The sequence below is a fragment of the Dipodomys merriami genome, unplaced genomic scaffold (genome assembly GCF_024711535.1).
Source record: "Dipodomys merriami isolate MVZ:Mamm:240054 unplaced genomic scaffold, mDipMer1.0.p SCAF_4, whole genome shotgun sequence".
NCBI classification, from domain to species: domain Eukaryota; kingdom Metazoa; phylum Chordata; class Mammalia; order Rodentia; family Heteromyidae; genus Dipodomys; species Dipodomys merriami.
Window position 1 is genome coordinate 4299210 of NW_027205603.1, and position 15463 is coordinate 4314672.

Below are 15463 nucleotides of genomic sequence, written 5' to 3' on the forward strand. Positions count from 1 at the left end.
GAGTCAGATGTTCTCATCCCTACAAGAAGGTCCCTATGTTTGAAACACATCAGAACTTTTTCCCGCATGGCCTTAAAAGCATTTTTGATGAAGGATGGGTGAATGATGTCATGGGCCACCACCCCCATTGGCCAACAGTAGTTTGATCGGCCATTTTTAGGAAAGTGGCAACCTTCCAAAAAAAAATAGCCCAAGATCCCCTTGCCTCAGACTCCCAAGTGTCTGGGATTATAAGCATTCATCACCACACCTAGTCCATATTTATATTTTTCATATATAGAATCCATATCGCACCAGCCCTATCAGCTGGATGCTACTTCTGTTTCTGGAGAAGAGGTAACTGAGGCAGAGGGTAACAACTGTTCTCTCTTGTTTCCATACTTTCTGAAGAACTCCTTTATCAGAGGAGAAAACCCTTTAAATCCAAAGTTTAAGAACAGTGTGTTTTTCGGCAGTGCGGGGGAAGGGGGGAAGTGGATGGTGTATGTGCCATTACTAGGACTAGAACCCAGAACCTCTCATATGGCTTTTTGACTAAAGGCTTATGCTCTGCCACTGGACCCATGCCTTACTCCTGGTGTTTTTCTGGCTAATTAGAGATAAGAATCTCATGGACTTCACTGCCCAGGCTGGCTTTGAACCTCAATCCTCAGATCTCAGCCTCAAGAGTAGCTAGGATTATAGGCATGAACCATCAGTGCCCAGCATGACTTATGTTTTTAAACAGCTGGACATGGGACAAGATAAATGTTTTGGTCTGGGCCTTTAAAAGAGTACTGTTAACTGTGTAGGTCACCAAATTCCTATACGATGTAGTTTTTGTTTTTTGTTGTTGTTTTTTTTTTTTGCCACCATACAAGGCCCAAGCAGTCCTTACCCTGTTGTCTTCCTGGATCTCCCAGTCGCTGGAGAAAGTTGCCAGCTGCTGCCCTTGGGAGCAGTTAGCAAACTGGAAAAGACTGGAAAACATCCTTCTGTTCTCTTGCGTATCTGGAAAGATGGCATCTTGGAAATTGACTCCATGAGGCAAGAGGTTATAATTTTCATCCATTCTAGTCAGGAAAGAAGAAGAAAAAATGTAGAGTAGACCACAAGGGGTGGACAGGCATCAACAAAGTCATAGAGGAAGGGATGGCCTTTTCAATTTCATGGCAGAAGTTTCCATAGCTATTCATAAAGACTGAATCTGGACAGAAAAGGGAAGGTGCGTGCACATTCCTGTCTGTGTGTGTGTCTTCTAAGTCCTTCAGGGCTTCTCTTCCCCTAGTGCTTCTTGCTTCCTAGTGAGAGAAAGGACAGTTCCTGGGTTCAAGTCCTATCATGGCTTTATCTTGTGTCACCAATTTCTTCTCTAAGACTCAGTCTGGCAATCTGTTCAGTAGAGTAGTACCTACTGACTTGGTAGTATCATACAGATTGCATTGGAAAATTCAGTAAGTAAAGCACTTGACACATGCGAGCAGTATGACTATTAATGAATGGTGTGGATATTACTGAACCTTTTTACAGAGCCCCGTGTCAATCACATACCCAAAAGACCAAGAAGTCTTGGTCTTTGGGGAAAGAATTACAATCTAGGCTAAAGTGGGTGTGGTCATGCCACTCCCCCCGTCTTACTCCCCCCCCACACACACCCTCTGACCAAATCTGTTCTCATCCAGTGGATCGAGCATCAACAAAGGAGGAATGACTTGTATGCATTTGCTAACTTATTTCAGAGCAAGACAGCCCTGAGTAATAACTGTCAGTCTGCTGTGCAAGTCTTTATGTCTGCACTAACTTTTTGTAAATATATTAAGAGCAAAACATGTGATTGCTGGCTGGCCTCCACAAAGCCATGGGACAAAACTGGATTTCATAATTTAAAAAAAAAAAGGAAAAACCAATGTGTGCTCTAGTAGTTTGAATTTTTTCCTTTGGAAAATAAAGTGGTTTTGAATAGTTTTATAGCTAGGTTCTCAGAATTTTTCCTAAATAATAACATGAAAAAAATCAGAGTTTAGTTTCACAGAATCAACACAATCTCTCAGTTCTGGCTGACTTCATTTGGAAACTATACTTTTTAAACAACAAAAAGGAGGGGGGGGGAGAGAGACAACCTAATCTAGCGCAAGCACTTAAGCCAACACAAAGCAGGTCGTGTATTCTAAACTTAGATATTCTGACTCCAATATGGAAAACATTGCCATAAGTTTACAACCACCTCTCTGTGGAACTGTTTACTTTCTCAGAGCTGAAATGAATCTGCAGCCCCAGGGCAGTCGTACCCAAAAGCATGTCATGGATTGGGGAGACCAGAATGATTACTGATTATAATCACTTTGGATTAATGTATTCACTATCTGATGTGGGTCCAATTCCATCCATTTTGATATCTTCTTGAAAGTTTTATCTATTTTTGCAGTCTGGGGGACTGGACCCAGGGTCTCATTCACACATGCTAGGCAAGCACACTCCTCCTGAGCCACACCTCTAATCCTTTTGTTGGGGCAGCATCTGTCTTTGCTTCAACCCCATCCTTCCACTTTCCCTTCCTGAGTAGCTGGGGTTATAGACATGCTTCACAGTGCCTGGCTCTCTATCACTCTTAATTGGAAACATCTTACACACACAGTTAGGGTTCTACCTGCCCAACTCTTTCAACTTTGGGAAGAATTCAGTAGTCAATAAGAACTGTTTGCACTCTTGAGCAGATGCCTTCCATCTTGACAACAAACCAGTTTCACAGAACTTCCCAACACTGATGCTGGCTAGAGTCAACGAGTTCCACCTGCCTGATCTACCCATCAGAACACTGTGGAGGAGGGTTAGAGCCTCAGCTGGCCTCTATAAACTTTGCTAGCTTGAATAACCCGACATGAACAGGTGAAAAGGGACAGTCCGTTGTAATACTGACTCAGGTGGGAGAGAAACACCAGGTATTAACCCATCTTCCTTGTGAGGGGAGAATCTGACAAGCTACTGGCTCAAAAATCACACTCCGGAGTTGAGGACTATAATCCTAGTTATTCAGGAGACTGAGATCTGAGGATCCTGATTGGAAGCCAGCCAGGACAGGAAAATCCCTGAGACTCTTATCTCCAATTAACCACCCAAAAGCCAGAAGTGGGGCTTTGGCTCAAGTGGTAGAGTGCCAGACCTCAGGAAAAAAAAAGTGCCAGGCCCTGAGTTCAAGCCCCAGTGTACATACATACATACATACACACACACACAGACACCACAATCACACTTAGGAAGAACTAGCCACAACCTCAATGACCCATTTCAAAGATGGTCCTGCTCTGCGCTCGCCAGGGGCTGTTGGAAATCACACCCTGGGGGGGGGGGGCGGGTGTTACAGGACCCCCGAAGAAACCAGCTTTATTCAGCCAGGGCGGGTCAGGATCTCCTCTAAGCAAGCAGGAAAAGAACGCAGCTTCACAGGGCGCGGGAGCCTAGGGCATACGCTAGCTTGCCCCCCCCCCCCGGCGGCCCGCGGCGGGGGGTGGGGTGGGGGCCTCCGGAGTGCCCGGCTCCGGGACGGGGCCGGACAGGTGAGGCCCACCGGGCTCACCTGAGGAAGAAGAAGTAGGCGTAGTCCTGCACCACGGTGTGCGAGTGGCAGGCGAAGTAGCCCAGGCCGCTGAGGTTGAGCCTGGAGCCGGCGGGCACCTCCAGCATGCTGCCCCACGCCTGGTCGCACAGCATCTCCACCTCGGCCGAGTAGAAGAGGCCGTCCTGGCCGGCGTGGTCCTGCCAGGGCAGGTGGTTGTAGAGGCCGGGCACGTCGGGGTGCAGCGCCAGCACCTTGGCGTACACGATGATCTCGGCCAGCTCGGCGCGGCAGCCCTCGCTCAGGGGTCTCCACTCGGAGGGCAGCTGGCAGGCGCGCGCGGGCGCGGGGCGCGCGGCCAGGCAGAGCGCGGCCAGCAGCAGCGGGCGCAGCGGGCGCGGCGGGCGCGGCATGCCGGCGGCGGCGGGCGCTAGCCGGGGTGCATGGCCCGAGCTCTCCCGGGAGGGGTGCGGGGAGCGCCAGGGCCGCCCAGGCACCGCTCTCACCGTCAGCGCCCGGGCCGCGCCCGCGCCACGCTTTAAAACAGGTCTCCGGGGGGGGCCCCACGGGGTGGGGTGGGGATCGGCGCCCGCCCCCCTCGCTCTGCCCCCTCTCCCCTGCGATGGGGGCGTGGGGAGGGCGGGGAGTCGGCGGCTCCGCGCGCCGCTGTCCTGGGGCTCCGGGTCCCTGGCCAGGACCCCGCGCCTACCCACCCCGGCCCCAGGGACGCCCCCGCCGGCCGAGTTCACCCGTGGGGAGGCCGGCGTGCAGCCCGGCCTAGCGCCGGGGGCCACAGTTTGCCAGGTGTACCGCGACCCTGAAAACGCGGACACACTAAAAATCCCGCTCTTCATTTGATTATTCTGGGAGACTCGGTTTTCTAGAGCCAGAATACACTACGTAGAAATCAGATTGACTTTCTCTTCCAGAGAAAGAGGGATTCTGTCTGTCTGTCTGTCTCTCTCTCTCTCTGTCCCCATCTCCCTCTCCTTCCTGTCCCTCTCACTCTCCTAATAAACTTCAGAAAGTCCTTTCTTCTCTTCTCTCTTTCTCCTATTGAACTTCTTCAGGAACTTCCCCTCTCTAATGAACTTCAGAAAGCCCTGATAAAGATTGGGGGGAGGAAGGGGAGAAGCCACCTTGCCATGACCTTTTTAAAGTGAAATGACCTACAAACATTCAAACTTCCAGATTTCCTAAACCTGGGATACAAATTCAGCAGTCAACTCAAAACAGCTTTTCACCAGTTAATGTCCTCCGATTCAATGAGGCCCAAACCAAAGAGTGTTTCCCACTTCCTGGGTGCCTGTTTCACTCCTGGTGTTCTGAGAACAAACAAGAGTGTTTGCAGGTTTGAGCTCAACTTCACACCTGCAGGCAAGCACACATTCCAGACCCTATGGATTTTCAGCTTTTTCTCTGCCAGTTATGGATGGCAACATTAGTAGGTGGGTCTCCAAAACAGCACCAAGTATGCATCACCATGCCCAGCAAGAGTATTTCTTTATAAATATATGGATGCCATATAAGTGTCACATCGGGAACACGTATAACATCATATATTTTTACAATAAGTATATAAGCAAGACTACTGGAAAGTAAGAGGTTGTTCTCAAAGCATTGTTTTTGATTTGGATTCTGAAAAGTTTGTGCCCTTGGAACTCAGCTAGATTGTTCCATGACCTGCCCAGTAGAGAGTTTCTGGGAAAATCTGCAGGAAGAAAGGTTACAGAATTAAGAGTAGAAGTTCAAAGGCTGAGACTCACCTCCCTAGAAGCCGGGAGTCTTCTTCCCAGGAGTCCTGACACTTTAGTTAGGAGGATTGAATTTGTGAATGTGTACTGTAGGCCATTGCAACAGAAAGCCAGACTCCACTGAAGCACTGAAAGAGTCTAGAGAAATGGGAGGGAGGGTTCTTGTGTCTTGGATGGAAAGGTCATGTGACCCTTGAGGCTTCAGCTGACATGAGGGTCACAAGAGCCTAGACTCTAGTGACTCAATCGGGAGTTGTTCTGGAAACCTCTGTAATGGGCTGGAAAACCCAAGGAAGGAAGGATCAGAATCTCCTTCAGGGCAAAGAATCCTGCATAGTCAGGCATTGAGACAAGTTTCACTATGTAGCCCATGGTGACCTCAACCTCTCCATCTTCCTGCCTCAGCTTCCTGAGTGCTGGGATTACAGACATACGCCAACACACTCTGCAGGCCCTCGACATATTTTGAAGGATTTAAAATAGTTGTCAAAATCATTTCCAGAGCATCAGTGCCAAGCATCTCTGACTCCTGCCTATGGTCTGCCAGGGGAGACACCAGGCTTTCACACAATATTTAAGTTAGGAATGTCTAAATGTATGAGATATTTCATCATAGTTTGATATTTGTGCATTTGCATAGTTCAATATTTAACTTTTGTGTTTGAATATTTGAATTATGAGAGTTCATAAAGTTATCATATGTGTATGCCATAACAAAGTAACATATGCTGAGTGCATTAAACAATAGATGCTTGTTTCTCCCAGTTCTGGAGATGAGAAGTTCAAGGTCAAGCATTGGTGTTTGCTGAGGCCTATCTTCCTGGTTTATAGGGGACTGAATTCTTGGGTCCTCCAACAAGAGACAGCCCACCCCCTTGTACCCTTTGTAGGGGCTGGGGAAGAGGGAGTCAGACTTAGATCCACAACAGTTACTTAACAGTTATTCTACAGGTTTACTAAAGAAAGAGGAAAGGGTATAAAATGTTGATATGCCTTGCAAGCTGACTTTGAGCAACCATTGCCAAATTGTAATATGAACAATTGCCAATGTTTATTTATCGTTTACTATGGACCAAATAGTGTTGTAAGGACTTTCCATATGTTAGCCTAATTAAGTCTCCAAACAACATTCTACTATGGACCTCATTTGACAGAGAAGTTAGCTTAAGCATGGAGAAGTTAACCGATTTTCCTCTGATCACAGAGCTTGAAACTGAGTCAGGATCCAAACCCCAACATTCAGGCTCTGGGGTCCATACACCAAACTACAGCACTAGATGATGCAGGAAAATAGGAAATATCTTAAAGGTGCAAGTTGGTACCTTTGTTTAAGAGGTACCTAGGGTACATTTTAGTTCAAGTTATGGTTTAGAATAGGCAATGTCTAGATAGACTTGTGTGTAGGGCACTTGACCCATAGCTGGGGCCCAGCCAAAAGAAACAGGCCACTGGGAGCATGTCCTTGGGGCTGTATCTTGTTCCAGGGCCCCTTTCTCACTTACCAGGAAGTGAATGGTTCCCTCCACCACACATACCCACTATCACCATAACATGCTGCCTCAACACAGGCCTGAAATAAACACAGCCACTAATTCTTCCTTGTGTGCATTGGTCACAGCTACACAAATGTAGCCAGTACAGTTAGGAAGAACCTTAGCTTCATACCAGGGCTGGCCAATGAGTACAGAGCTGAACTGACATCAGTTCTCTACTGATGTCTACTCAAACACCCTGTTCTATTTCAGTCCTGTGTTACTACTTATGTGGACAAGATAGTTAACAAAGTTTTTCTTTTTAATTGCATCTTGAGGAGCCTCAGAAGCCTGGAAAAGATTTGTTTAGTTCTGCAGACTTTTCTTTCCATTTACACAAGCAAATAAATAAATAAATATAAAGTAGTACACATAGCTGTTTTCTCTCTTCTTGTCTAAAGTTGACAGAGTTGAATGAAAACACTTCTACTACTGCCCAGAGTGCATTTTCCAGACAATACCCATCTCCTGGATTCTTCAGCTACATTTTTCATCTGCATTTCAGATTTTTTAAAATGACCTAGTGTTGGCATTGACAAGTACCTCATAGAAAGGCATGGTTCTGGTGGCTCACAGCTGTAATCCTTGCTACTTAGAAGGCTTCAGATCTGAGGAGCACAGTTCAAAGCCAGCTCAGGTAGACAAATTCCCAAGACTCCTGTCTCCAATTAACCAGCAAGAAGCTAAAAGTGGAGATGTTGCTCAAGTGGTAGATCATTAGCCTTGCACAAAAAAAGCTAAGAAAGAGCATAAGGCTCTGAGTTCAAGGCCTAGCACTAGCACAAGGAGGAAGAGAAGGAGAGGGGGGAGGAAGAAGGAAGAAGAGGAAGAGGAGGAGGAGAGGAGGAGTCACATGGTTTTTGTGAGCCTTGAGGCAGGCAGTAGGCTATGTCATCAAAATTGTCACAGCCTTCCTCATAGTTGGCCCAATGGAAATGGGGTGATAGTTGATTCTGAACTGAGATGAAATGCTAAAAATAACTGTGTGAAGTCCAACAAACCAAATGTCCAATATCTGCTTATTCAAGTATTTGGATACCAAATAGAAATAGTAGGCATACCCTGAGAAATTCTGTACTTGGTAGTCAGCACACAAGCATCACTGATGTTTCAACAATCACCTTTCAGTTACCATGTGTGGAGTGTTATTCCAGGCACTGGTGTTCCATCAAGGAGTTCCTACTGTATACAGCCATCACTAATCAAAGTGGTGCAATGGATCAGGTAGGAGACCCAAACTAGACTTTGAAGACATAATCTTTACTAGGAAAGACTGCATAAAAAATCTTACCAGCAGCCTCTGAAACACCTTCATTTAAATGTCCAGATAAATACAAAAGCTAAGCAAGCCAGGATCTTAGGTGAGTCTAGAAGAAGCTGATCCTGCCAGGTACTGGTGGCTCATGCCTGTAATCCTAGCTACTTCGGAGGCTAAGATCTGAGCAATTCAAAGCCAGCCCAGGCAGGAAAGTCTTATCTCCAATTAACCACCAAAAAGCTGGAAGTAGAGCTGTGGCTCAAAGAGCCAGCGAGCTTTGAACAGAAAAGTTCAGGGATAGTGGCTAGGCCCAGAGTTCAAGCCCTAACCAGAACTATAACAGAGAGAAAAAGAGAGAGAGAGGGAGACAGAGAGACAGAGAGAGGCTGCAACTTTCCCCTGATAAGTTAGAACATACCAAACCCTTAAACTGAGAACAAGCAGTCTCTTTGTCCTCCCTTTTGCATCTCTGTGGTTAGAGTGAAACGGAAGAAGGAAGGCAGTTACACAGGCTGTAGAGAGGAAGGTGTGGGTATTATAAAGCTGCTTGGCTTCTCTACGACAATGTCCACAGGGCATCATCAGAAGCGGAGTCTTGTCATAGGCAATGGAGTCTGGTCATAGGAAATAGAGTCTTGTCATAGGAAGTGGGTCTTATCATTGTGAAGTGGCCTTTCTGGGGAAAGGGCAGAGGCCCTAGCCAGAGGAAGACGCAGCAAAGTTCTAAAAAGGGGAGTCTTTCCTCTGAAGGAAAGCCCCCAGCTGAGCCTATCAGTAGATCATAATTATACAAGTTGTGCATCCTACTTCAATGTTCTCCTCTAATGAACTGCCTGCATTTCAGAGCATCACAGCCTGCTCAGAGAATGTATAAGGCTGGTAGAAAAAAAATAGCATGCCTGGGAAAATTTACAAAGACTGCAAACATACATACCATGGCTTCGATGTTTTGGCCAGCTGCAGCTGCAGGGAAGATGTCAAGACCCACCGAGGGGGTTCCTAGGGGAAGAGCTTCCCATGCCAGAGGAGGAAGGAGCTCAGGATCTTCTGTATGACAGGGCATTGTGATGATCTATTGAGAAATAGAGAGAAAGTATGGAAAATGTTTTGGGTATTCTTGTGTTTGCTGTAAAATCAATGATTAAAAGGGCTAGTAAAAAGTTTCTCTGGGGGCTGGGAAGATGGCTCAGTTGTAGAGCGCTTGCCTCACATGCATGAGGCCCTGGGTTCAATTCCTCAGCACCACATAAGCAAAAAAAGCCGGAAGTGGCACTGTGACTCAAGTAGAGTGCTAGCCTTGAGCTGAAAAGCTAAGGGACAGTGCCCAGGCCTAACTGGCAAAAAAAAAAAAAAAAGTTTCTCTGAAACATAAATAAAACTTGGCAGTGATGTTGATGGCTCACATCTGTAATCGTAGCTACTCAGAAGGCTGAGATCTAAGGATCATGGTTCAAAGTCAGCCTAGGAAAGAAAGTCTGCAAGGCTATTATCTCCAATTAACCACTCAAAAGCCAGGAGAAGTATGGCTCAAATGGTACAGTCCTGGTCTTGAGCAAAAATCTAAGGGATAGCATCCAGGCACTGAGTTCAAACCCCAGTACTGGCATAAACACACACACACACACACACACACACACACACACACACACACACACACACACACACACACACACACACACACACACACACACACACACACACACACACACACACACACACACACACACAAAGTTCTGGTTTTCCCACTTAATATATATTATAGCTTTTAAAACTAAGTTTTCTAAACTTGGATTAATAATAGGAAGAAGAGCCATAATGGCTAATCCTGAGTGAATACTCAAATATGTATATAATGAATCAATGAATGAGTCTCATGACTAGGAATGTAAAGTTTCAGCCTTTGGGAAGTTTAGCAATAAAGCAGCTATTCTATTTAAATATTCTCTTATTCCAACTCAAAGAATCTCAGCTGTGAAGGAAGGTTATAGTTGAAGATCTAGAAATGTTCTCATTATTCACAAAAATGTCATCTTTTGTGGAAATAACTGCACTTAACACTTACTAATAAAAGTAGACTGGCTTCTAGAAAAGCTTTTTATATTAGCCAATTAAATTAACTTTAAAATAACCAACTCAAATTGCCATCATTTCCTTTCCATCCTTTTCCTTTTTTTTCTTTTTAGTATTACTGGAGGTTAGAACTCAGGGTTTTGCACTTGCTGGGTAGGACTTCTACCCCTTGAGCCAGGCCCTCAGTTCTGAAATTTTTTTAAAATTATTTTTCCAGATAAAGTCTCGTGGCTTAGCCCAGGTCACACTTCCTGTGCAGAATGCCCACCATACCCAGCTTGTTTTTTGAGATAAGATCTTGATACCCTTGTTTTCTTTTCTTTTCTTTTATGCCAGTCCTGGGGCTTGAACTCACGGCCTGAGCACTGTCCCTGAGCTTCTTTTGCTCAAGGCTAGCACTCTACTACTTGAGCCACAGTGCCACTTCCGGCTTTTTCTGTTTATGTGGTTCTGAAGAATTGAACCCAGGGCCTCATGCATGTTAGGCAAGCACTCTACCACTAAGCCACATTCCCAGACTACCTTTTTTTAAAATTTCATGTGATCATTTAATCTTTGTTAAAATGGAAATAGTTAAAAATTTCTTAGCACATTTGAAAGCAGATTCTTTTATGAGCATAGAATTTAATGAATTCGAGAGGAAGATAAGAATAAATCAATGTGAACTTAGTATCTTAATATTTTAAGGAAAGAGCAGAAGGAGGAGAGATGGAAAAAAATGTAGCTAATAGTATTCAAACAAGATTTAATTCCTCCAGTCTCTTGACATCACCAAAAGATGAGCCATTCATGGTAAAATTATCAAATATTTTCTTCAGTTCTTTTACAATCATCATGTTCCCTTATTACTGTTTATATTCTAATACTAAAATTCCAAGGTCAGGTTGACTTTCAGAATCCATTTCTGTCTTTGGGGATCAATCCACATTAATTGTTGGAACTATGTTAGCTGTGAAAAAAATGTTTTAATTAAGCTGAAATTTGACTAGTACTCTTCTCAGGCAATTCAGAACAAATCCTTATACTTGAAAATACTTCAAATAATCAGTAGAACTGCTATGTTTCCCATGAAGTTTGGCCATCTAGGTATTTAGTATTAATATTATTCTGTGTGGAATATGATACTAAATTCCAAGTTGGTAGACTTCATCCACACTAACCAAATCCATCTATTATTTTGGCATCATGTGGTTATAAACCCATTGTTCTTGAGATAAGAATGTTTTCTGCTTCAGAATTCCTGCATGTCAATGACAATTGCAATCTTATTATATATTACTGTTCAAGCCATGTAATCAGATGAACTTGTCCATAAGAAGAGTGATTCCTCAACGTAATCCTTCTTGTTTCAGATCTCCTCGACTGTATTCACACCATCCTCTCAGACCAGCTCTGGAGGTCATAGGTTTGAAGTGGCTCTAAGTGGATAAAAATCAAGGTGTGACTAGTACTGCCTTCCTTCCTGGAGGCTCTAGAGCTTTCTTTTCTCTCCCCACTGTGTAGAGCCTTGCTCAAGGTTCTCTTCCATCCTCAGAGCCAGCGACTCTTCTTTCTCTTGATACCCTTTCTTGCCTGTCTGAATCAAACAATAATCTTCCCATCTCTGCCTCGTATAGCTGGGATTACAATCATACTTGGTCCTTCTTTCTTTTTACTCTTATCAGTCACATCTTAATCTTCTTTTCTCAATATTGGAGATGGAACCTATGGTCTTATATATGGTAGACAAGCACTCTATACCAGTGAGCTCCATGCCCAGGTATGAATGACTACTTTGATTGGTAAGTATCCAAACAGTGCAGGACAATGCAGGTAAGCTCATCCTGTATCTGATCCATGAATGTAGACTTGCCCCTGGCTCTTTCCTTCCAAATGTATACCTGAGTGGGCTGGTGCTGAGATTTAGATTCAATGTTAAAAGTATGAAGTCTCTCTTAGAGCAGGATCCTAAAATCACATGCTTCAAATCAGTTTTTAAACAGAAAGCCCAGCATCAGCTATAACTGTAGCCTGGGCTGGCCTCAAATTTGAGATCCTCTTGTCTCAGCCTCTTGAGTTCTGGAATCTCAGGTATGATTATCATGACCAGCAAAAGTTTTTTATTTAAAATCATCTCTATCTTTTTTGTTCAGACTGATAGGACCTTATTACATTTTTTGTAGTTCTGCACATATCAAATTATAATTGAACCCGTTAAATAAAAGCTCATACATATCTCTTCAAACCATCCTTGTCTTTGGAAGCTGAAAGCCAAGATAAACACCCTTAACTTCCTTAAAAGTCTCTTGTCTACCTAAGAGGACCTGGAAGGTACTTACTAAATCCTCCTGATGTTTTCATAGAGATCTTGACCTTGACATTCTATTTTACTGCCAGAGCACTGATCGTATCTTCAAAGCTACACTGGAACTGAACTGAGGGCCTCACACTCTCACTTAGAGTTTTTCACTCATAGCTGGCACTCTACCACCTGAGCCACATCTCCACTCCTGGCTTTTTACCGGTTAAATGGAGAATAGAATCTTATAGACTTTTCTGTAGCAGCTAAATGCAAACCACAATCCTCAGATCTCAGCCTCCTGAGTAGCTAAGATTCTAGGCATGAGCCACTAGCACCCAGTACTCTTGTACTTTTGAATAGGCAGTTAAAGAAAACAGATGACACTTTCAACACTAGAGAGACAGACAGAACTTTAAATTACTGGGGCAGGGATTAAACACTGTTAAATGCTACTGCTACACTAACTTCTGCTGTCAGGCTACTGACAAGTCCAGAGCAATATGCCTCTGAATACAACAGCTAGAAGTCTCTTTCCTCCAGACCAGGAAGTCACAGATTCTAGTTCTCGGGACTCGAACTTATAAGCCTCTGTGTCTGTCAGCCTAGCCCAGAATCCTCTGGCACTCAAAAGCCCAGGTCTGCCAACACTAGAGGAATTACTCCCTGCCTACTCACAACTTTGAGTAGAGTCAGTGGCCCCAAGAGATTTGCCTGGAAATCCCCTTGGGCAGATCCATAAGTTCATTGGATAGGCTATTTCTTATTTTTCCCATGTTACCAGTTGTGCTAACTGTTATTGTAACATATAATGTGGGTCCTCTTTTCTTTAGCTGCCAATAAGAATCTCCTCATGGCTCTTAAGGCTTCCTCTAACAGTCCACTTCCTAGTCCTCCAAATTCTTCCATTTATCTGCCAGACTCTTAAGCTGATGCTAAGGTAGGTAGCTTCCTATGTCCTTTTCTACTGCTGTTCAATAAACCATCCCAAGATGCAATGGCTTATAATTACTTGTTACTTCTTCTGTGCATCGCTAAGGAAGTAGCTATGTTTCACATATGTTTGGCTTGGAGTAGGGAGTCCAGAAGGTCTCAAATGGCCTCACACAGAAAGCTGGCTGCTGGCTTCAAACCCAAATGCAGTTAGTACAAGGACCTCCATGATTCTCCTCATGGTTGCTTGAGCTTGTCTTATAGCATGGGCAGAAATAAGGCATTCCAAGAAGACCAGTCCCACTTGACAAAATACAAGGACTTATCAAGCCTTCACTTGCGTGATTCTAGCTAATATTCCTTTGGCTAATGTTAGTCACACAGCCAAGCCCAGGGTTGATTTATGAGGGACTCATAAGTTGCAGAGATCCGAGAAGGTCATTCACTGAAGCCCTCCAAAGCCTACCATTTCCTTCCAATAAATACCTGATTATGTTTGACTGAAAGCACAGTTATGATTGTAAAACTATTTTGTTAAGGATAAAACAAAAAAACTCTTGTTGTTGTTGGTGGTGGTGGTTGTGGGGCTTGAACTCTGGGCCTGGGTGCTGTCCCTCAGCTCTTCAGCTCAAGGCAAGCACTCTACCACTTGAGCCATAGCGCCACTTCTGGTCTTCTGGTGGTTAATTGGAGATAAGAATCTTACAGGCTTTCCTGCCCAGGCTGGTTTTGAACCATGATCCTCAGATCTCAGCCTCCTGAGTAGCTAGGATTAACAGGCGTGAGCTACCAGTGCCCAGACTAAAAATCATTTTTAGAAATTCCCATTTTATTTTTCAGGAACTATACCTGTCAAATCTCTCTCACATTGGCAGCTATGAGATTTTGGTCCCACTTTCTGAGAATTCCTCTCAAGTGGTCTCTTTTGAGTATCATTTAGCCTCAGAGATGAAGAAGATATTGCATCTTGCGTACAATATTGCTTTTGCATCTTTCCAGTCTCCCTGTCAGGTCAAGAACACTTGGACTTCAAGCAGAATTTGGCCAGTACTAGTTTGGGAAAATGGCACCATCATAATAGCACCAAACTTTGGGGGGGGGGGAAGTGGGAGAAAAATGAGAGAAAGGGTAACAATGTTCGACAAGAAATGGACTCATTACCTTACTTATATAACTGTAACCCCTCTGTACATCACTTATATAATAAAATAAAAAAATGTTAAATCCCAATAAACCCTAGCAGTAGGGTAAAGAACTACCAAAAAAATTAATAACACTAAATCACATCTGTCTTCCTGATGGATATTTTTTTTTAATCCTGAAGTGACTTTCCACTTGTTTTTGCCTTTACCCTTCTATAGCTCAGGCCCGGGGCCTTTGGCATGCTAGACATCCCCAGTTCCTCACAGAGGAAATTGTCTACATTCTGTTCTAATCCTTGATGAAACTTCAGGTAATAGGTTTGATTTAGTATTTTTTAAGTAATTGTACAAGCGATCTCAACAAATCAGGTTATGAGGACAATGCATCTTGATCAATATCACCTCTTCCATCATTCTCCCCCATCTCTCCCACACTCATCCATCCCCTCAAGTTACCTGGTTCTATTTTCACATATGGATGCTGAATATGATGATTATTTGCCCATCTTTCCTCTCTCTACTCATCTACCTCCTCCTCTTGACCTCAATACCCCCAAATAAATCATGTTCTAGCTTCCTGTTTTTCATTTTGTTGAACTGTAAGTTAGTTGTTCGAAGGACTTTACACTACTGGAATCCTCCGTATATGTATCAGACGTTAATTAATATATTTGTGTAGGGGCTGGGAAGGTGGCTCAGTGGTAGAGCACTTGCCTTGCATGCATGAGGCCCTGGGTTTGATTCCTCAGCACCACATAAGCAGAAAAAAAAGCTGGAAGTGGCGCTGTGGCTCAAGTGGTAGAGTGCTAGCCTTGAGCTGAAGAGCTGAGGGACAGCGCCCAGGCCCAGAGTTCAGGCCCCACGACTGGACCCAAAATATCTATCTATCTATCTATCTATCTATCTATCTATCTATATATATATATATATATATATATATATATATATATTTCTGTAAATATGC

General features: G+C 44.1%; 1 protein-coding gene across 1 annotated transcript in view; it reads right to left on the reverse strand.

The window, feature by feature from the left end:
* Ccdc3 (coiled-coil domain containing 3) overlaps window positions 1-15463 on the reverse strand; it is an 82989-nt gene that overhangs the window by 61610 nt on the left and 5916 nt on the right. The window contains exons 2-5 of the mRNA XM_069990370.1: window positions 9011-9148; window positions 5299-5424; window positions 3554-3732; window positions 878-1052 (exon numbers count right to left, since the gene is read on the reverse strand). Of these exons, the coding sequence (XP_069846471.1) occupies window positions 878-1052; window positions 3554-3732; window positions 5299-5424; window positions 9011-9148 (618 nt within the window). The remainder of the gene's footprint in view (window positions 1-877; window positions 1053-3553; window positions 3733-5298; window positions 5425-9010; window positions 9149-15463) is intronic.